At 38.6% G+C, this 23,302-nt stretch overlaps 1 protein-coding gene across 11 annotated transcripts in view; it reads left to right on the top strand.

The window, feature by feature from the left end:
- MOCOS (molybdenum cofactor sulfurase) overlaps window positions 1-23,302 on the top strand; it is a 230,034-nt gene that overhangs the window by 174,453 nt on the left and 32,279 nt on the right. For 10 of the 11 annotated variants that reach the window (XM_048046067.2, XM_066992625.1, XM_066992628.1 and 7 more), the window contains 3 exons: window positions 1,548-1,747; window positions 15,408-15,524; window positions 18,383-18,829. In XM_048046067.2, the coding sequence (XP_047902024.2) occupies window positions 1,548-1,747; window positions 15,408-15,524; window positions 18,383-18,829 (764 nt within the window). The remainder of the gene's footprint in view (window positions 1-1,547; window positions 1,748-15,407; window positions 15,525-18,382; window positions 18,830-23,302) is intronic. The other variant, XM_066992631.1, reaches the window with a different exon arrangement.

The following is a 23,302-nucleotide window of genomic DNA, read 5'->3' as shown; positions in this document are numbered from 1 at the left end:
AGAAGTTTCCAGAAATTCAGATACAAAAATGGTATTCTGATATAACAATTGTAAGCACATACGTTTGTGTGAGATTCATAGATATGCAGTTTAAAAAAGAAAGTAAAAGAAGATGTCAAGCATCTTTTTAAGTTTCAGAAATGTTCACATACCTCAAATGTGATACCATTACAGAAAATACTTTGGGTCTAAAGCTGAGGAAGAAAAACACTATTCTGCCTCACAAGGCTTTTGAAGAATTTTTTTTTTTTTTTTCACAAGATGTAGGGCTATCATACTGCAATATATAGTATGAGCAATGGAAACCACTTTGGGTTTTCAGCCAAAACTTCAACTGTCTTCAGTGGAGATTTGATTGTGTTTAAACATGTTAGCTTTCCACGCATCTCCTTGTGTTGCTTAAAATATTTTGTTTCTTAAAATATATTGTCCTAATCTACTTATCTTCCATAAAGATGCAAATTCATTGGGTTTCAGTTTTTACTTTACTTGTACTTTTCTTGTTCCATGGACAAACTGCTGTCTGTTAAATCATGCTCTTATTCCTTGTTTTATATGGTATTTAGTATCATACCCAGTAGCTGGTCTCCTTTCAGTGGCTTATTCTAGTGAATATCGCAACCTGCTTCATTGGCTTATGTTTTAGCTTCCTGCAGAGAACTGAAATATCCCGGAGGCCATACATGAGCATAGTTCATCATCCTATGGTATATCCTCTGAGCACGAGAATGAGAAACCGTTTCGATAGGGGCATCTAACAGAAACACAACCTTCTCTCAGAAAGCAGAGATGTAGCAGAGGTCTCCATCTGCCAGGAAATCTGTGCAGTCCTCTTTTCCAAACTGCTCAGTGTAGCAAGAAAAAAAAAGCAAAGAACAACAACATATCCCCTCTTTATGCTTTTTTCCAGGCCAAGGTCTGTAAAAACTTCTCTGCAGAACTTCTCTCAAGCAAATAAATTGCATGGATGCAGTCTATGAGGTGTTCACAACATCCTCATTCTTTTTCTCCTGGGGGGAAAAAAAAAAAAAAAAAAAAAAACAGGCTTAGAGGAATATTTCTTCAATATTCAAGTTAATTCCTTGTAGACTGAGACCTGTATTTCAGTATTTTATCATTTTATTTAGAATTTTAGTATTTTTATTTTATTTTAGACATAGCAGTTTGTTCTCTGTGGTGTGCTAGGATTGATGCCTCATTCCTATGATCTGCAGAGCCAAATCTGGAGCAAAACCTGTTTTTCGAATTGTGCCAGAACATCTTAGTGTTATGTATAGACTGGAACTATCAATGCACATGAATCCATTTCAGTGTAACTTTAGATTCTCCAGTAGATTAATTGCAGGTAAATACTTGGTGTAACAGTACTTCTGAAGTTTCTGTATGAGGAAAGAAATATTTGGAAACTGTATCTTCACTTAAAGGAACCAAAACCTACCAATTTTGTGCTTCTTAGCTCCCAACTATACCATTCTGAAAAATCTACCTCTTTTTACTTTTCCATAAAAATAAGGTATCTGATATGTATGTGCACTTTTCTTTTGTAGGTGGAATGGAGAAAATAAAACAACACACCTTTGCATTAGCTCATTATACCTATAATGTGCTGTCTACCTTAAAATATGCCAATGGGGCACCTGTAGTACGTATTTACAGTGACACAGATTTCAGCAATCCTGATGTCCAGGGTCCAATCATTAATTTCAATGTGCTCGATGAAAATGGAGAGGTGATCGGCTTTTCACAGGTATGTTTTTCTTTTGCCTTAATTGAGTGTTCTGCTTGTATCTTAAGCATATCTACAATGCGTTCTTTATCCTAAAGGAAGTATTTTCTCTGTCATAGTCCCTTCTGAGGTTTTGGTTTTCATTCTTCATTGTTCTGCACAATATTAACAAACTGTTTTTAAAGTTGTAGAGAGAGAATCCAATAAATAATGCTAGCATAATGCAAAGTTCTTGATAACCAAAGACAATCTCTTACAGATTTAATATTCTACGCATACAAAGTTTGAAAGTGGGCTGTTTTAACAGGATGTAAACAGACAAGGTAGTTTGGTTTCTTGTTGACTTCCTTCTTCAGAGTACTCAAAATTGGGAATGAAGGGCAGATCTAGAAAAGGTGATATAAGAGATTGCCTTGGGAGCTTTGATGTACAGATGAAATCAGATCCCAAAGTATTGCAGTCACCCATGAAAGAGGATTTCACTTCTCCCTTTGGTTCTAAGAATTACATTCTTATAATATTCCTGAGCAAGCAACAAATTACCACTAGGGTATTTTTATTTAAAATTTGAATGTTCAGTGTAAGGACTATAAGTGAGATTCAAGCTCAAAAATTCCATAAATTCTGTATTTCACAGTAGCTGTCTCTAGTCTTTATCGATTTCTGAGTATCTGAATTATCTTCACTCTTTCTGAGTATCTGAGTATCAGATGTTCTGAGTATTGGCAACATTAAATTTTCTGAATCTTTTCCGCCTTTCAGCATCCTGTTTATCAGTGAGAAGCCGGCCATAATCATACATGACTGTGCATTTCAGGAAATGCAGGCAGTGGGTAACATAGGGTAACGTAGCTCACTTGCTCAACAACAGAAGCCAGAAAAGACACAGTGCTGTGGTTCAGCTTAATTATTCTGTTTATTGGCTGCCTATTGAATAAGTCCACAGGTCAAGTTCATGACCTTGATTTTTCAAAGCTGTCAATAACTGGCAGCAGCTATCTCAGCAACTGCCTTGCTCTGCCAGCTAGTTGCATAGGTGCATTGCTTTTGGAGGGAAACACAGAGAAACGTCTACGAGAACACACAGGAAGATGAATTTATACACAAGGAAGGACAGAGGTGAAACAGTTACTTGGCAGCCTGCCAATATGGAGTTGTGTAAATTTTTAAGGTACTTGCCACACTGATGAACGTGAGAAGGGCAAATGTATAGAGAAGCTCTTCTTCCTATACCTCTTTTAAAAATCACTGGGCTATGTTACCAATCTCAAAGATTCGTCAAGTTTTGTTTCCAAGAAGTCCACGTTTTAGGAGTCAATTAGTCATTTATACAGTCTTGAATATGCGTTACAATGTTTAGGAAAAAGCAGTGATGTTAACACCACTGAGTTAGTAAAACACTCTGCAAACACCCTGGTTTTGCTTCTGTTCCTTGGTTAAAACCAGTCTTTATTTGCACTTCTAATTTTCACCATTTTTCAGTAAAAATGGCCCCTGCCTGTTTCACTTTTTTAAACTCAACTGTACCCTCAAAGAAAAAATGATTTTATAGTCTTATGCCTCCATTGTGCCTGTTTGCTGCAGTGGCTGCTCATAAAAAGCTTCTTTATTGATCTGTATCATCTGGATTGCTCTATTCACCGCATTGTCATCATTTCTGGCACGAGTATATTGAATGAGGAACTGTAAAGTTTTCAAATACATACCAGTCACATCTGCAGTGCCTGCTAGATTACTTTGTTTAATTAAAATAATGTGCAATTTAACAACTTTTAGAAATTAACAAGCAACATCAGTATTAGTTCCAAAGCTGTACAATGTGTGATATATATAGTTGGCTTCTTTATGGAATTAAATTATTTTACAGACTTTTTACAGCAGTTATGGAGGAGAAAAATATTTGCTCCCTCTCTGTGATGACAAAGAAAACTCATACAATAGAGAGCAAGCTTCATCATACTGACAGTGTAATCTCATCTTCATTCATATCTGAGGCACTACTTGTATGCATGTCTAAAATTAGATAGGCTTATTCAAATCGAAGCTTAATCTAATACTTCTATTAAGTGTATAGAAATGAAATGGTGTACCCTAGTTTGATCATGTCCATGATCTGCATATTCACATGGATTCACTGGTCAGTCCAAGTGTCATAATGTCATCTAGTGGAGTTAGGAGAACACAGTTTCAGAAAACATTTTGGGGAATTTTTAATGAAGGGAAAATTGGATGACATTTCTATTTTACATACCTACTAGTGGATACCAACTAATGACTCCGATTGTATTTCAGCTCGTATATGAAAAGAGAAAAGACAGAATGTCCTATTCTTTTATGGATGATATCTCATCTATAATTAATTACTATAACCAGGCATCCAACCAATTCTGTTTGTCTTCCTGACAGGCAATTGTTATGTGCCTCATTGTAGAGAGCACAGTCACAGTGTGGCTGGACATCAGCGTCTGGTAGCCTGAAAAGGACAAGCTGACTAACTGATACCAGAGAAAATACTATGCTGAGCTTTGGAGCAGTTTATTTTCCCGATACATTTAGTGTTGGCACAACCTCACCTGGAGTCCTGTGTGCAGTTCTGGGCTCCACGACATAACAAGGACGTTAAGGTGCTTGAAAGTGGCCAGAGGAGGGCAAGACAGCCAGTGAAAGGTCTGGAAGGCCTGTCCTGTGAGGGGGGACGGTCAGACCGAGCATCAGGGAAATGTCCCCACCAGGAGGTGGTGAAACACTGGCACGGGCTCCTAGCGAGGCAGCTGATGCCCCAGGCCTGGCAGGTCTCAAGAGGCGTTTGGACAATGCCCTCATGGATGTGCTTTAACTGCTGGTGAGCCCTGAAGTGGTCAGGCGGTTGGACTCGATGACCTTTGTAGGCCCCTTCCAACTGGACTGTTCCATTCCATTCCATTCCATTCTGAATGTTTGAGATTGGCAAGAAATGCCTTAGCAGTAGACAGTGTCTTCAGGGGATACAGAGCTTACGTTTAAGCCTCAAGATTTACATAATTTGCATGATGCTCAGAAGTCTGAGCTAAGTCCAAGATATTTAGGATGTGAAAGGCATGCAGTGAAATACATGACATTTCGCAGTGCCACTAAAAACGAAAGCAGGGAAAAAATCATGTCCTTCATTTGTGTAGCATTTGGGAGGAAAGCTGTTCTTACTTACTACTATTATTGAAATCCATTTCTCACTGTTATCAGAGTATAGCTGACCCCAGTTAACATGACTGTGCCACTGAACACAAGCATGCTTGAATTACATACATGGGAACAACAGCACCAATAGGAAATAAGCGCAGTCTCAGATTCATCCTTGAATAAAATCTTCATTGCATCACTCAAGATCAAATGAAACCATTTCATTAAAGTGAGACACACAAATGAGACTACACCGTGATTGCAATCTCAGTGATGGCATTGTTTTTGACAGCCTCCTGTCCCAATATATATGACACAGAACACCTAGATGTTAAGAAGGGGTAAGGTGGGAGTGAAATAATTAGGGAGGTTGAATTGTTAGTAGTTTTTCTTTCAAATGGCTCTTTGTGATTGCTATCACTGAAGGCTGTCAAAAGGCTATCACTGTTTTAGAGTATTATATCTGAAAGAACTTGCTTTGAATACTATATGTATCATTGGTTTAATGGACAGTTTCATTACTGGTTTAGTTTTTTCCTCTAAATGGTAATTGAAACAATTGAAGAAGAGGGACTGGGAGGCTTCAAACACTCAAAAGCTCTGTGCTTTTTTTTTTCTTCAAATTTTTCATGAAGAAACATTTCCTTATCTAGGGATAAAACTACTAAAGTTCTGAAATCTCTATAAGCCTCTTGTCTTTTGACACTGAAACTACATTAAATTTCCTTCTTTGATCTGCACCAAATATTTCCCATTAAAATGATTTCCTCCAATAAACATCTGTCTCTGTAGACTAGTATTTGTAGTAATTTATTCTTGAAATGAGGTGGGAAGATATCTGCATTCTTTTAATGCGGGCTGCCCATCCTCTGAAGTAGCACGTCTGTTGTTTTACGTTATGTGTTCATTTGCACTGCAGCACCAAAAAGGGCCAGTTATCAACAGGGGTTAAACTATAATGAATACATGTCAAGTTGAGGACATGAAGATGGCCTTTTTACCAAACAGCTTCATCATGTATACTCACCAACTTATGAATGGATAATTCTCCTGCATTGTAGTTTTTGCTGTTAATGAAGTGTGGATAGGTGACAAGCTGGTGCTTTGGAAAGGTGATAAAATATAGAGGTAGAGACAAAGGACCTCCCTTAAGTCAGTGGTGCAGGATGGAAGCAACAGAGCTGACATTAAATCAGCAAGCTGCCAATCTTCTCTTTCCTTGTAAAGCTTCCAGAATAAGAAGCAATTAGCCCTAGACATTAAAGGGATTTTATGATGTCATGAAAATGGGGTCATGTATATATTCAGCGCTGAGCTAATACTGAGACTCTTCGTGCAGCGAATCACCATTGGCTCATTTATTAATAGTGAATATTTGCAATCTTCAGCATATACAAATGTCATGTGCTTACACATCCCCAAGTCCTTCCAGCCTTTGAAACACTGTTTGACAGCGATGACTCAGCTTCAGTTTGCATCCTTCCCATCATATTTATCAAAGTCTTGCGTATTACTCCATGATGCGTGCAGAGGCTCCAGCCTGTTTTGACTGCTAAAAAGGAGATGGAACAGCTGTAAGGGAACAATATTGATTTGAAACAACAATCATGGACACGAAAAAGTGGATTTCTTACGAATCAGGTCAAAGTGTGAAGCTGTATGTTCCCTTTTATTTGCAGGTTTGAAAGAAAACACCACCTCTGCCATGAGGGGTATTTTATGATAATATTAAGTTTTTCTCCGTGTTCTCATAGGGAGGAGAGATCTGATAAATGTTCTTTGTAAATTTAGTAGGTGGTTGCAGATTGATTTTAATAGCCTTTCACATTTCATTCTGTAAAGTCAGTTTGGGAGCTGGAAGAGTGGAAAGGGGTAAGGGCAGAGCTGGGCAGATGGAATTTCACCTAAAACATCTGTTGAGTTTTGTGCCGTGGAGGGCTCTTACCTACACTGCTGAGACATTTGTTTTCCTCTTGTTTTTTCCTGTGTGTAATGAGCTTAAAAAGTGACCAAACCATCATAGCTCTTCTTTTTCACACTACCTGCTTTGCCTGAAGCCAGAAGCTAAGCAGATGTATTTTGCAATGATTGCCTCACCTGCAAAAGTTTCCTTGGCATCCATACATGCCTGCCGTGCCTCCTAAAAATCCTGTCAGGAAGGGATTGAGCATCAGTCCATTAGCAGTCCCAGCCTTCTTGCCTGCCATCTCACTTGTGTTTGATAGACAAACTGCTATAACAGGAATCAGCTGCCAGAGACAGAGAATGTAAACACTTTGGTTTGCCTAGGGAAGGCTCTTCTGTACTGTTGCATATGGATGAGTTTTGCCTCTCAGGATTGAGAATCCTGCTCAACTAGATTATGATCAGCTTTGTCTAGGAGCTTGCATTAGCATGTCCTGGCTCACTCTCATCAGCCCAGATAGATTGAGGGGAGGGCTGGAGTTTGAACTTACCTCTCTTTATCCATTTCTCAAGAAAACCCTATCAATGCTTCTCAGCGGATAACTTCCAGTGTGTGTCCCTTCAGTACAAATCTATAATACAATCTGATGACTGCTCTTTTTATGGCATCAGCCCACTGTCTCACCCACCTTTCTTCTATCTCCACCTTCCTTGAGTTAATGTCAGGGTAGATTCAATGACGGACATGTTGGTTTTTTTTACGTCCTGCCTCTGTTTTCTATCATCTTGAAGTGCAGATCAGGGTCGTCCATCCGAACACGTGGCCCCAGATCACTTAGACATAAGAACAGCCGCAGAGCATCTCACCATGGCACCATCTCTACCCTCGTAGCGTCTTCCTTCCATTGTTCACATGCTAGGAGTATAAGAGGAGGGCAAAAACAGAACGAGACTCACACTAGAAACCTAAGCATTTTTACTTTCTTTTTAGCCCCATTTATTCTTCTGTATCCAAATCATATTGTGGCAGCAAATTATCTTTTAAGTGACTTAGCAGCCAAGCCAAACTCATGCCTGTGATTTAAGAAGATGTAAAGGGGGCAAAACAGGTATTAGGACTGTAGGGACTGTGAGGGGGTACCACCATCACTGTGTGCTGGGATAGGATCATCCTAATCTGAACCTTTCCACAGCCTTAGGAACCAGTTTGTTCTGGAACTTAGCTATATTCACTACTACAAAATATATCCGAGTGATGAACCTAAATTTCCCGCAAAGCAGCCAAAGTGTTTATTATTACAAGGATTGGGCAAAGAAAGAGAGACAAGTTTGGGCAGGAAAGCAAAAAAATAGGAGATTCCAGCCGTCTGAGGCAGAGAAGATTTGGACAAGCAGTCAGAAATGGTGTTGTACAGGAGAGAGGTGACTTAGGGAAGAAACAGCAATATGAGCATGTAGAAGTTATTCTGTCTGTCTGCATTTAGACAGGCCTGCAAACAGAATTAATATGGGACAAAGTAGTGTGAGAGGATGGGAAATGCACGTAACAGTTGCTAAAGGTAAATAAATGATGTTTTAAAAGCCTGATTAACTGGACCTGCATCAGTAGCCAGGAACCTGACAATGTGCTGGTGATATCCCCTGCTTCTGCTATAGTCCTTCTGTGCCACCTTGAGGGATTCAATGCCTGTCTTTCCCACTTATAAAATTATCTCAGTAGCACTTCCTAACCTCTCAGAAATGGAGAGAAAATAAGTTAATACCCTCAGATGTAACGCGGCAGATAGACACATTTGTATGTAAGCACAGCTGGATGGATAGATATTCATATCATTACTTATTTTTACACAATAAAAGGAACCAAGCAATACCCGAAGAGGGTAGATTTCCTGAAATACTGCGCTTTGTGTCTTAGGCAGCACCCTCTGTTTCACTGGTGGACTGGGTGCACTGTGTTGTGCATCTGTTATATAGATACAGAATTAGAGCAATGAGAACATGGGCATTAGAGGAGGGGGGGGGGGGGGGGAATGGAAAAAAAAAAAAAAAGGAGCTACAGTATTACACATGAACAGAAAGCTGTGACACCAGGTCAGTTTGATCTGACTAGTGACTGGTGTCTGGTACGTCTGGACGTTCATACCACATCCCTGCAGGAGAAAGTGGGTTGCTGTTAAGCAAGGAGGAGAGGCGCTTTTTACTGTATTTAATTTATGTGAAATGAGTCTTTGTAGGAAGTTATTAAGCAGGAGATCTTCGTTGTTCTTTAAAATTTAATCTTTTTTTTTTAATGTTTTTTCCTACTGTTACTTTTTACTTTCATATAAAAGAATCATTCAGGTTTGCAGCTTGGAGAGGTTCAGACTTTTTTTCTTGGGGGCCAGAAAAAATGGAAATTCAGCATTTGTTAATTCCAGCTAAGAACGTCTGTGCAGAGATGGTCAGATGACCCTGAGTTAGCTACACTAATGCTTTCAGAAGCATATCCACTCATTATATTAATTCTGATGACTCAGGGAAAGAAAAGTGTTCTTAACAGGCCTAATGGGATTTTTGGCCATCTTCCCAATAGCTACCTAAAAAATTACTGGGGTGATTGCTCACTATTGATTTTCATTATGGATTTAGCCATTGATTTCAGGAAGCCAGGGGCAGCGGATGGACCAGAGCAATAGAATGCAAACAGGATTACAAGGAGAAAAAGATTGCTGTGAAGATTCGTGTTGAACCTCCACTAATTTCCTTGGTTCTAATTAGTTTCCAATTGTGCTGTGGATGTTTCCTATGCAGGGAGACAGCAGGGATGCAGTAAACCACATTGGCTTGTCGATATATGGCACCGTGTTACTTCAAACTGGCAAGAAATGCCAGTAAAATCTGGATCTTTGCTTATGTTTGTTTATAAGATAACAGTTATGTAGCACTGGGCACCCAAAGACAGCTCTTACAGCAAGGGGATCACGGTACCGGGGACATTTTCATTGATCTAGGTAGGGGATCACTGGCTGGTTGTAAGGAGATGCCACACTTGAGAGATTCAGTGTGGGAACTGCAAACCTAGTTAACAGATGATGTAGCTTGTCTTGTTGAGGAAGTCATGGCAGAGTAGTAGTCGAGTTGCTTTTTGTAATATGTCATTGCGGGGGATGAAGACGCTTGTGAGGTGGTATGCTTGAAATTGCGTCCTGTTAAGCTGCTCATCAGAGCTGGTCAAGGTTAGAAAGCTCCGTGAAAGCCTAGGCTGAAGATTTTGCCTGACACCACTTTCTCTGGAGTGTCCTTGCATGTTGCTAAGGAAACTGCAAAGGAGATAAAAGAAAGATGCTCATAGTTGTTCAGGTGACAGACTCTAAGATGAATGAGGGAGGCTAAGTATTTCCTCTGTAGTCACAGGGCTAAACTGTGGCTATAAACTGCAGGCCTCGTTACACAGGGGAGAAATGTGAAAAGAAACCCCATGGTAGCCGCTAGAGGACTGCAGTTTTGATGGCCTCAGCTGCATTCCTTTTTATCTAGATCTTGGTAAAAGCAAATCAGCTGCCTTTGAATGCATGCAGTGTCCAGTTACAGTCCATCATTGAATTTCTGAAGACAAGGAGAGCCTGGCTCCACCTTCTGTATTACCTTGCTTGCATCTTCCTGTCCTTGAAACCAGCAGATAAAATTATCGCATTGACAACAAAGTTACTGGAAAGTTAGCATTTCCACTATCAGGGCACCAGGTTGGGCAATTTCAGTAAATTTCAGTTTCTCGGTCTAATACGCCACTGCCATTTGCCAAGCAGTTTTTGGTTGGAGTGAGTGATGAATGTGTGTAAAGTCAAGAGAGATTTACATCCACTCACCAATTAATTTTAACTATTGTCAACAACTAGGGATGCAATAAGCAACAGAGGATAAGCTTCATCAGCATTGTGGAAACCTGCCCAGGTAGAAATTATTTCCTTGAGATAGTAAAAAAATGCCTCTCTTGCAGTAAACCATGTTATTAAATAAGTTTAATGGTACTGTAACTCAGCTAAAATACTTTTCCCCCCTACTAAATCATTTGGAAACAAATGCTGATATATATATATATATATTTCTTTCTTTTTTTTTTTTTAATTCTGACCTACTTCTTATAAATTATATTAAACAAGATTAAGTATGCATTTGCATCAGCAACAACATTTCACAGTCAAATGCTGGATGACAGAAAGAGCTAGCTTACTTTCTTTCCAATTCCATGCCATGAATCAGTGAATTAATTTACCAGTGGATGTGGAGCATAGTGTCATGAAGCCCGTTTTATAAGCAACCATCAGTGGTGTGCAGTGAAATTCTTCTAATGAGCAAATGTGTCAGATAGACAAACTGCTCTGAAATTTGGTCATTGTAGAAAGTAGAATGGGAATTTCCAGCCCCAATTCCTGAAGGACAGTACCTGCCAGTACTGACTTTAAGATTATTTTTCTTCTGGACACTTCATGACCTATTATAAAAAGGTCCTTTATTCATAAAAATAATTCTTGCAATACTCGGTAAAATAACTTGCACATATAAGAAGTAGTTGCTTGAATAACAGCTACAGAATTTGATCTTACAGGAATGACTTCAGCAGGGATTCCTAAAGAATCCATCATTTTTGGTGAAAATCTTGGACTTAGTTGGTTAGAAATAATGCAAAACTATGTGCTATTTGTAAATCTTTACTTAGTCTAGATCTACCTGCATTAACATCATTGTTCTCAGACTTATTTCAATGGAATCTGAAGCCAGAGAGAAGCTTATGCCCTGCAGCTGACCTCTGCAGAGCTCCTGAAGTGAATGGATAGCAGAAGTCAGTCGTTTAGTAAAGGCAGAAGAGTCACCAGTGCAGCAGTGTGACAGAGAACAGGAAATCAGAACATGTGAGAGTCTCATTTCTGTCTGCCTTCTGAGTATGAATTAAAATACCAGCTATCCAACAGGAAACTGTTGTAGGGCAATGCATTAAAAATAAATAAATAAATAAAACTATCCCCGCCTCAATATTTTTAAAATAATAACAATAATAATAATAAAACCTAATAGTATTTATTAAATAGAGCACTATAAAATAAATAAATAAATAAATAAATAAATAAATAAATAAATAAGTAAACAAGGTGTTTGGTCAATCTGGCAACACTAAAGGCTGACTTGCTGAGGATGGCAACTGTGCTTAAAAAATGAATTCTGTCTGAAAAAAAGAAGTACTTTAGAACATTTTTTTAGATGGACTTTATTCATGTGTGTTTATTAAACTCAAAGACCAAAGCCTGGAAGTGTGAAAAGCACCTTTTGCTTGTCAGAAGTCAGGATGATCTGACATGAGAGGTGTTGGGGTGTGAAGCAGCCTGCAGGGCTTGGCCCGCTGTAGACAGCTTCAGAAAAAGTAATGAATACCAAGGGACTCTGAGGGACAGAAGAGACTCCAAGATGTTGTGATGGCTTAATTACCATGTCCTCACTGACTGAAATAGGTAAAAATGCTGTAAGATTTCTTCGTATGCATTTTGCATTTTAATTGTAGTCTTTAAGCTCTGAAAGTCCAAGGCACAATGGTTCCCAATGTCAGACCCAGGGAACCACCAAAGCTGATGATCTGAGTACACAAAGCTGTGTACTTACCATTAGTACCATTCATGCTTCTCTGCCTTCATTGATGAACATGTTCCTGGCTCCCAAAAGTCAGCCCCAGACAGAGCTGCAAGCGGCACGCTGTATTTCATAACCCTGAGCTCCATTCCCATTATTGCTCCTTACGGCAGTTTTAAAGATGTGCTTTATTTAAATAAGCTTCTCTTCATTGAAATAACTGCAACAGATGTTTTATGTTCTATTTGTTTAGCTATGTGGTAACACTGTGGAGAGAGATTAAATTAACTCCCCAAGCAGCATATTTCTAGGGTGAAGCTAAAGAAGACAGAGAAGCATATGTCCAAGGGAAAGTCAAGCGTGCATTCAAGGGATGGATAGATTGGCAGTGCTGCATATACTGATGCTTTACATGGTTTCATTGCTTTCAGTGCAAAAGTGTGCATCACATCACTGAGATCGGCAGGGCGCCTACTATGCTTTTTTAAGCTTCAGAGTGGTGATAACGGAAATTGATTAATTCTAAAGCTTATGGCTAATTTATCTTTGTTCTTCTGAACCGTATTTCCTTATATTACCCTAATGTTCATGCATTTTTATGTATTAATAATCTTTGTCTACTGTACAGATTAATATATATCACAGTTAAAAGTGTTATTGAAGAAAGGGTATTGGGTCATGTCACATATTTCACTTCTTAACGCTAGGCAAGGCTAGAATGAAATTTCAGGGCCTTCATTAAAGCACAGTAATAATTTATTTGACGAAATGTAAAAGATTAAAAAAAAAATCCTGTTAACAATTCCTTGAAGCTGAGTCATGGAAACTTCATTACATTGCATACACTTGGATAATCAAGGCTGCCCAGCAATCTTTCTTAAAAAAATAATAGTAATAAAAAGATATATGTTAAAGCTTTTTGTATACTGAGTAAACAAATCCAAACACTGTACAAATTCAGTAGTGAAATATCTGTCATGATATTAGCCTTGCTTGTCATCATTAACAGAACGATAGATCCACCCACGAGTCACAAGCACCATGACAAACCGTGTTATGTCAGGATGACAACTTTTCTCATCTAAATGAAAAAAGAAGTCAAGAAAATGTCACTGTTCCCAGACTGAAGTCTTCTGACAACACAAAGTTAATGACACCACAACAATCTTTCTCAACAGATGCCTTTAACTATAACTTTGATGTGAGAAACATGCTTTGAGCACGGTTTATTCTCCAAAGCATTAGTCATGAATAGGCATCTTGGGTCGGATTCGTTTCTCTTCTTTCCAAGTCTGGATATATAGTTATTTTGGTTGTATCTCCATTTGAGTGGTGAACCATTTTGAACTAATGGGGCAGGACACATTTAAGTATGAACTTTGGTAACTTGTGCACTGTAACAGTGTGGGATTTCTTCTGTTGTATACAGCACATTTTTGTGTGGAGTACCTTGTGTCCAGCACAGGGAGGAAAAAAAAAGAAAAGAAAAAAAAAAGTGAATGCTCTTTGAACTTCTTTTAGCAGAGCTAAACCAAGCAGCTGAGATAATGAAATTAAAGGTGTTTGGTAGCTCACACAAGCAAACTCAGAAGGCTGACACCAGATGTCTGAGGATGTCAGAAGATGTGAGACAGAAGGTGGGCTGAGATCGGGATGATACAGAAAGTGCTTGCTAGTATCCAATACAAAGAGAATTTATGTTTAAAAAAATGAAAGCCAACAGTTTAACACTAGGTTGAATGTTTCCATCAACAGCTCAGGCAGGAAAAGCTTGGTCTCACAACTAGGGAAATGACTGGTTTAGAAATGATCAGCACTTCTGTTCCTGGACCTTTGGACTGAGCTGTTATTCTGCACGTAGCTGAGTCTTAGCTCCCTGAGAGGAGGACAGCGTTGCTGGCATACCTGAGTTCTCTCAAATTGTAAGGTGTGTATTTTCAGAGCTCCAGGTTCCCCATTTTGCAGAAGAGGAGGTAAAGCACAGAGAGATTACCGCTGTATGTGTGAGGTTGTTCTGAAAGTCTGCAGTAGGGATAGGATGTACCAGGTTTTGTGCTACCTTTCTGACCTTCTGTCCTTTCTCCCAGTCTTGACCAGGCTTGTTCATCATTTATCGTGAAAGAAATAACGGGTTGTATCTATACCTGCTCAGTTATCCTTAGCACCATCTGTTGTTGCTTTTTCAAATCAACATAAAGAGTGTTCATATCCCTGCAGTGTGCTTCCATGGTTTCTGAGCTGTGCTAAGAGGATCCCCACGGTGTGCTTCCCTTGTTTCCTAGCTGTGCTATGAAACCGTGACAATCTGCATCTCTTCTCTGCAGGGCCACCCAGCCAGTGCCGCCCTCCCAGTGCACGCATATCTGCATCTCCTTCCGAGACGTGTATAGACGCATGACTCCATTCTTTGCACAGCCATTTTGTTCGTTCACATAAATTCATTCATGCCAGCTTGTCATCAATTACTGTATTTATGCCCATTCATTATTTAGTGAATGATAAAGAAATGGTATAATACAGAAAAGCACAACACCAGGAAAACAAGTGGATGAGGTTTCCTTCAGCTAGCTGAAGAGATGTCCCAGGCCTCTCTCTTCACCTTGTAGGTGATGGTTGTAGGTGACGGTTCAGTCCAGACCCTGGATTGCACTTAACTACAAGCCTATAATTAGCACTACTGGTGTAAGAGCACAAGTTTAAAAGTAAGCACATGGGCTGGCATTAACAGGATCAGGGCCTAAACTGAACAACTCTCCGTGTGTGTGTGTGTTACTGTGTGTACTCTGTGCCCTCTCTCAACGCCAATATAATTATCTGCTTCCTTTACTGTTTTCTTTCAGCTGAAATAACAAGGCTGGAAAATCCTCAGTGTGAATGAGAATGCTGAAAGCTACAGTCAGTCGTTAATAATTTAGAGAGGTAATTTACCTCCAATTGATTTGTACCTTTAAAATACTGTATGTTTTTCACCACAACTTAATGTCTGCCTTTTGTTCTTCTCTTATGTCTGTGAATCGGAAAGGTGGAAAAGATGGCCAGCCTCCACAACATACATGTGCGCACAGGTTGCTTCTGTAACACAGGAGCCTGCCAGATGCATTTGGGTATAAGCGATGAGGACATCCAAAGGAACCTGCAGGTTAGTTTCTGAATGAGATTATGTGTTATATTGACCATGGAAAATATCTAGATTCCATGACCCAGAAGACACCTTCTGGCTATCAATTCTGAATTTCCTGGGGGATGGGAGGTTTGAAGGGGAGAAAAGAAAATCTGGTCCTACCTATATCCAACAACAACAAAAAAGCTAAATAGTAAAGAATAAAGTAGGTGTATCATAAATGAAGGTAGGTTTAATTTCCTTTCCCTGATTTTTCAACTTAATTACCATGGTAAAGAAATAATTGAATTTAAATTCAATACATAGAAATGAGGTGTTGAAACAAAATCATTCGATGGACCCAAAGCAGAGTAGGTTGTTTTTATTTCATTGGAAAATATGAAATTGTGGCTTCTTGGTCTAATTTGGGATTACATGAAATCCAGCCTTCCTGCAGAACAGAAGTTCCCAGACAATTCATCTCATGTTGTTCCTTAAGTATCTTTAATTGTACTTATTAATTATTACTTTTGGACATTACAGTTTAAAAGGCATACACAAACTGGACAAGTAACAATAAATGAGAATACACAGTGAATCTCTGACAGTGAAGTAAATTTAGATGACTTCTACTTAGATTATTGGTGTGTTAGACTGGTAGAACATGAACGTAAAGACTGCTTTCTAGGTGACTAATATTTTCCATAAATCATTTTATTAAACGATGTGTAGCAGGATGTATTACAGTGAGGTGGGGGAGGCTTCGCATCTGCATATTTGTCAGATTTTGAAATTACACTAAATGAATACAGAACAATTAAAAACTTTATTAATGGTATTCCTCAAAAGAGAACAAAATACAATGGCTGTATAGATATTATAGCTCCCTTGTAATTTCACAAAGGTATTTAGATAACTTTCGCAAGCACATTTATATGCAAGACTGATAGCACAAGATCTTAAAGGGGGAGAGCTCTTTAATACCTTCCATGGCAAAATGGTGGTTTCATTTACTATGTAAAGCTCTGTGTCCATAGTTTACTCATGAATAGTCTGCTTAAGAGCAGGTGAGTGATGCTTGAATTTTCAAGGGGGTGCAGGTTCCCCAGGATAATTAGAGAAAGGAAAAAAGCTTTTCCCTTCTCTTAAAGCACAAAATACCAAATGGCCAGGTACACTAATCTTCTCACGTGAGGAAGATTTTGCTAAGGAGTGGGTGGCCTCATATAGGTCTGTATCATGTTAATAAAGCTCGACATTTTAACCAGAATAGGCTAAACACAAAAGCCAAAATTACAGACATTTCATCTGCCACAAATGGTATGATGTAGTAGTACATTCAACCAGTTTCTATTTTGAGACGTTCTTGCCAGTCCTTTGGAAAGATCTAGATGAGTTATTGACAACATTACTTTGCAGGGGGAAGACATCTTTTTTCATATTACTTGCATATGTACTTTGTGTTTGCCAGTGTGCTGACTGTATTCTTCCTTCCCTGATGAAGATTTCCATGTTCAAAGTGCTTGTGAGGGAGGACCTTCTATCGTCAAGGGTCACTGGAGAATTGTGGTTAGTTTTCTTAGGATGTTAGGTAGGAACTCATTTACTTATTTGCACAGCAGGAACCTCTCTCATCAGTTAATCAATCAATACTTGGCGGAAGTGTTCCATGTATATTAACAGATGCAACCTAATTTTGTAAATGTTGCTTCTGCTCTATTGTCACGAATAAAAGCTATGTTCCAGTGCATTACAATATTTGCTACTGCATTGCATGCTTTGACATAGTTTTTTTTTATTTCTCCTGGAAAAAATGGGACCTGTGTTCACTGAACTGTGACATTTCTTGCTTTAAAAAGCCCTCATGTAAATAATCTATTCACACTTCCATTTTTATTTAACAGAAATGCATAAATAAATGAAATTCTGAGGGGAAAAAAAACAGCTGCTGTATTTAAAGGAATAAGGGTGCTGACTTAGAACTAAATCTCATGTCCATTGGTGAGCTAATGTTAGGTAGGTGATCAAAGGGAGTTTCTGGCTTATCTCGCTAGAGGTGAGTGGCAGCACTCACTGACCTACTCAATTGAAGGAGAAGCTTCTGCTCCAACTCCGGGGAGTTTTCTGGGGAGTGCTGTATGAAAGATACATCAAATATAAGGGTATTGGAGGCCACTGTTAGGGTATTTGAGGGACAAATTTTTCAACAAAGCTTTACCATGAGCTGAAACCTGTGTTTTTCAAAGGAAGAGATGTTAGGGGGAAGGCTACTTCCGTCTGTCCTGAAAGCATCAAGTTGACTGGATCAGCAAGACAGATTTACTGGATATCACAGTGATGAGGGAATTCACTTTGGATGTTCAAGTTCTATATTCAAGTCTCTGCTTTGCTAAATGTCCCAGACCAATTCTTAGCCGTACAGCTATCCATTGGACTGTTTAACACAAACCATGAGTAAGCCATTGTTTGTATAAAATGGAACTGTTCTGACAGCAAATATCAAGAAGTCTAGTGGTTTGTTCACCTATCTGAATGTAATATCCGATTTTAAATCTCACTGAACTAATGCAGTTGAGACCGGAATATACCTAGGGACTGCCCTTGCTAATAGGCTGTTCTGGCATGTGCAAACTTTTTCTGATTCTTAACGTAAGTTTTTGAAAGGTCTCTCTTGCCTTAAGGTAGATTGGGGCAAGCATCTCAAAACAATCTTCTTCCCCGCTTGAGAAGGTAATAAGACAGTTGGGATTTTTTTCTCCATTCTTTCTTCATATTCATGGGTTAAATGTGTATTTCTGAAAACAGTTTTTCGGTTAGAATTAACAGACTCTTGAATAACTATGTAAAGTAAGAAGGTCCGTCATAAGAGCTCTGTTTTTCTTCCTATTTCAAACTAGGCTGGGCATGTCTGTGGAGATGATATAGACCTAATTGATGGACGTCCCACTGGTTCTGTGAGAATATCCTTTGGCTACATGTCTTCTTTTGAAGATGCACAGACTTTTTTGAAATTCATCGTAGCCACCAGGTTGTCCAAGTCAGACACTGAGATTCCCTTCCAGTCCTCTGTTACAAAGCTGACGACAGAGCCTGTCCCAGATGATCGCACTTACTTTAAGAATGCAGATGAATTGCCTTCAAGAACACACATCTCAGACAGAGAACTTGGAAATAATTCATCTGTGACAATGAAGACTGTTGACTGGCAGCCATCGGAGTCTGAGTCAGAAAGCATAAGGGCAACTATTTCTGAGACTGCGGTGCCAACGTATAGAAGAGATGGGAACCCCATTACTGTCACCAACATTTACCTCTACCCAATCAAATCCTGCTCTGCATTTGAGGTATATGTTTTAATATATTCTTAAATATTCATCCCAACCTTGTTTGTTTTTTTTGCTTATCCCTGTTGAAGATGTCAACCAGGAATAACATGTATATTAGATATTAGGAAATAGTATATGGATAACCATTTTTTCCTTTACTCCAATTCCTAGGATCAAGTCTTACATGGTAAGGCACTTTGAAAGTTTTTCAGTTAGACTGAAGTTACAGGAATGAGATGTGTCTTCAGCTCTCCCCTCCCCCCCCAACAGACAAATCTGCACATAATATGCAGTCTTGAAAAAAAAATAAAAAAATAAAACAGTTGGATTTGCAAAACTTGACTAAAATATAATCAAGTAATTAGTATGCTTTCACAGAATGACATGTGATGGACTTGAAGGCATTGATGGGTAGGCAGCAATTGAGAAATAACTTGATTAACATGTTATAATTGAGAGGAGGCTGATTTACATTACAAAGAAATGTTATCATTAAAAATACATTTGCAACAGAAATATGACATTTAAGTGTTGCTGCACTGTTTGAAAGTTCACTCTTTGAAGATTTTAATTGCTTTTTTGCCAAGCTAATAATATCGTCACCTTAGCTGTGACTTTTTTTTTTTTTAATAATGCATGATGAAATAGGTGTATGGTCCACACATGACCTAGAATGTGACTCTGCTTAGTACCATACTGGGAAGTGATTTAATGAATGTCAATAACAGTATAACTTTCCCTATGAAAACTTGCTGGTCTAGGTCACTCTCTCACATCTGAATGAAAATTGGGGTCAAATCCAGTGACAAATCACCTGCATTTAAAATATTGTTTCTCAGCTGATTTGGTTGTGATTTATTTATTTATTTTTCTTAATGCAAAAAGTATCTGGGGAGTTGAAGCAAAGAGTATTATTGCATGGTCAACAAAACATCTACATTTTTAAACTTGGTTTTGCTTATAATGTTTTTAATTCAGAGGCACAATCTCGAGCATTACATGAGACCTGAACAAATAACTTTTCATCCCTTATTAACCTCCCACTAAATGAAACTGTTTAGAAAATCAAAGTAATCCCACTTTTCTTGTGAGAATGTTTTAACCTCTGTTTAAGTGTTCCAGTTATTATAGTTTTATCACAGAAGCTCTCTACAGAAGCTGCTGAAATATACTCTAGCAGTATTCAGGTCCCTTTGGGGTTAAATTCTATTTTTAACATGCAGGCCAATGTTACGAGATACATACCACAACATTCAGTGCTAGGAAGGCTTTGAAGTGATTGTACCCAGGAGCAGGTAAGACATACTTCAGCATGAAAGACAGCTTATGTTTTCCCACAAACTAAGCTAGTTTTCCTCTCTTCAAGCTCTGTGGGTAAACGACCCTAGTTGATAAATGCATATAAACCTGGCACTCACTGGCAGACAGAACTGGAGTTTTATATGGAGGGGGAAATCCCCATTCTTCATGCATACTTCTTGTCCCAGTTAATGGACCCATGGTGAAAGCAGAGTTCATCTTACCTGACCTTATCGCTCTGAAGGTAGATATTATTCTTTAAGAAGTGAGAGATGGATACCTGCTAATTCATCTTATCATAAAATAGGCATCTGCAGTAGGAAAATGAGTTGTTGCTGGATATTTCTGTCTCTTTCCATTTACTACAGGAGGAATAGGTTGGATAAAACAAAAGGAATGGGTTGGATAAACGGGAGGTTAAGGTTGGATATTACGAGAAATTTCTTTACTGAAAGGGCTTTGCAGCATTGGAACAGGCCTCCCAGGGAAGTGGTTGAGTCACCATCCCTGGAGGTCTTCAAGAAACATGTAGATATAGAAGTTAGTAGCATGGTTTAGTCTTGGACTTTAATACTAGGTTAAAGGTTGGACTAGATGATCTTAGAGGTCTTTTCCAGCCATAATTCTATGATTATATGATTCTGTGAATCAAAGGTAAATTGGATTGAAAAGGCAACAGTTAACAGTGGATGATTTCAATAACTAAAATACGGACATTAAAATTGCAACTATATTGTGAGATTTAGTTTTGCATGCCTAGAAACATTTTTGGAGTCTACTGTATTCTGGTTTGATACTTTCTGATAACAAAGCATCAACCATGTCAGAACCCAATAGCTAAGCACTGTCAGAGCCTGTACAACCAAAGAGTAATAGACAATGAAATATATATTAGTTTTAGCGTATGATATTGGAAGGGACTGTAACTTCACTGTAAATAACATTCAGTAAAGAACATGTTTTGTGCGTTTTCACTTAGTCCATAGAAGATACATGACTGCATGTGAAAGAACAATGAAAGTTGACCTAATAGATATGGTGAAAAATGGGCTTTCAATGCATAAAGAGAGCAGGCCAGGAAGTGCAGTCAAAAGAATATTGGAACATTATACGATTTTCAATATTGAAGTAAATCCTCGATGCAAATGTGTTTGGTTATGTGATCTTCTTCCTGTCCATCAGGCATTCTTCAACTTCTGTTCCCAGATGTTTGAGTGGCACTTCTAGACCTGTCATATGTCTAGAACCAGCCTGTGAAAGATCTGTCATTCTCATTGTTTGCCCATAAAAGAGGTAAATATGGCAACTCACAGCCCACCATTTGTAATGAGCACTAAAACTCAAAGGCAGTTAGTCTCATTCTCAGTCAAGAAGTGTGTTGGTCTCTTCTCAGCATCTAAGAGTAGAACAGAAAGCTACTACTACCAGAACACAAATCCACTAACTGCAGAGTGCGTCACCATCCACAGCACTATGTAGTTGATTATCCCGGCATCTCTAGGCTTTATCATGAAAAGACTGATTCCAACAGAAGAATATTTCTTTGTCACTCTCTTAGGCATCCTTGTCATACAGACTTCACACTTAATATTCTATTACCCCCTTACTTTGGTAAACTCATAAACTTCTGAAGTAATAATCACGTCACTTGTGGTTCCCATGGTGTTCAGTTAGAAACCAAGAATTAAAATTCAGTTTCATGGTTTTAATATAAAATACGTTTAAATGCTTTGTAGCTGTTGGAAAGCTAAGAAAAATATTTTCCCTATTAAACTTTTATCTCCATTTTTATCAGTTAGAAGGTAGCTGTAAGCTAGTTGATGTGAAAATTTGAAAGTGGTTTAGGTATTAGGCTGCAATAAATTCACTCATCTTGTACTTGGATTCTTGAGATCAGAATCTCATAGATTTGTAAGTTCAAGTGCAGGCCTCCGGCTCATATGGTAAGTCAGACCTTCCGCGTGTGTAGCAAATGAGCTTTATCGGGAAGTACATGATCACTTGCATTTGCCTAAAATAAAATGTGGAGTGGAAGATTTCACCTAACCGTGTGTGCAGGACCTCGTCCATCTGCCAGTGAAGTCTACCCATTGACTTGGTGGCTGCAGGGCAGATGACTTGATTAGTGGCAGGAGGACAGACTTGATGAGTACATGAGTACAAGCTCACAGCTGTTTGATCTTCACTTTAGAGTCACATAATCTCCTCTTTACCTAAACTCTGATTTCTCTAGTCTATTCCAAGTGTTTTAGTGCAGGAGGTACTTGACTTCCCGAGAAAATGAGAGTGACGAGTGTGCTTTGGCAGCTGGGAGGATGAAGCATTAAGGTCTTCAGCTTACTGCAGGTTGGTTAGCTCCTACAGCATGTATGTTTCACCAAGTGGTCATGGCCACGGAACTGTCTGTTCAGTGATGTTACATAGATTTTCTACATATGGCTCAGGAAGCAGAGGGTAGAATATTCTAGCTGAATATCTTAAATGTGCTTTAATTTCCCTACAATTATTTTATTAAACGGGGAGAAGCAGAAAAGAGGAGTAGCCTGTGTCCCTGACCACATTTTTCTTCTTTTCCAGCATAAAAACATGTTTTAAACATGCATTTTTAAACATGAACATCTCTTATGTCAATGAATTTTGCATAATTACTTAGTGCACTGTGCCCAGTGAAAGAGGTTAGGATTTTAAACATTAATAACTTTATTACTCTTGCAGTAGATTTCAGAGGATAAAAATTGCAGCTCAACACAGAAGACAAATTAGCTTTTAATTCAAAATACAATGCAAATTCTTAGTGATCAGTAGTTAAATTATGTGTAAGACCACTAACATTTTTAAACTTGCATAATTTAAAAGCGGTTCAGTGATTGCTTTAATGTGTTCGAAAATTGTATTAGCCTTCATGATGACATTACAGGGAACTATGGAAAAATGCAGCCCAAAGTATTTCAAAGAAAAATCCCCCCCCAAAAAAACAAAACCATGGTTTTGCAATGGATGTTTTTACATTACAAGACGAAAAATTGCTAAAGAAGGTAGAACAGCATGTACTGGTTGTGCTCTATGCAGTGGTCCTTGCTGATGACAGGTAGAGAAGACCTTACGTTGGATGATTAGCCTACCCGTCCTGCTGGGAAAGAAGGTGTACGCAAGCATCTGTCAGTAAAATCATGGTGTCCCTGCTTTCTGTCT

Source organism: Anser cygnoides, chromosome 2 (genome assembly GCF_040182565.1).
Source record: "Anser cygnoides isolate HZ-2024a breed goose chromosome 2, Taihu_goose_T2T_genome, whole genome shotgun sequence".
NCBI lineage: Eukaryota > Metazoa > Chordata > Aves > Anseriformes > Anatidae > Anser > Anser cygnoides.
This window is presented reverse-complemented; position numbering and strand designations above follow the sequence as displayed.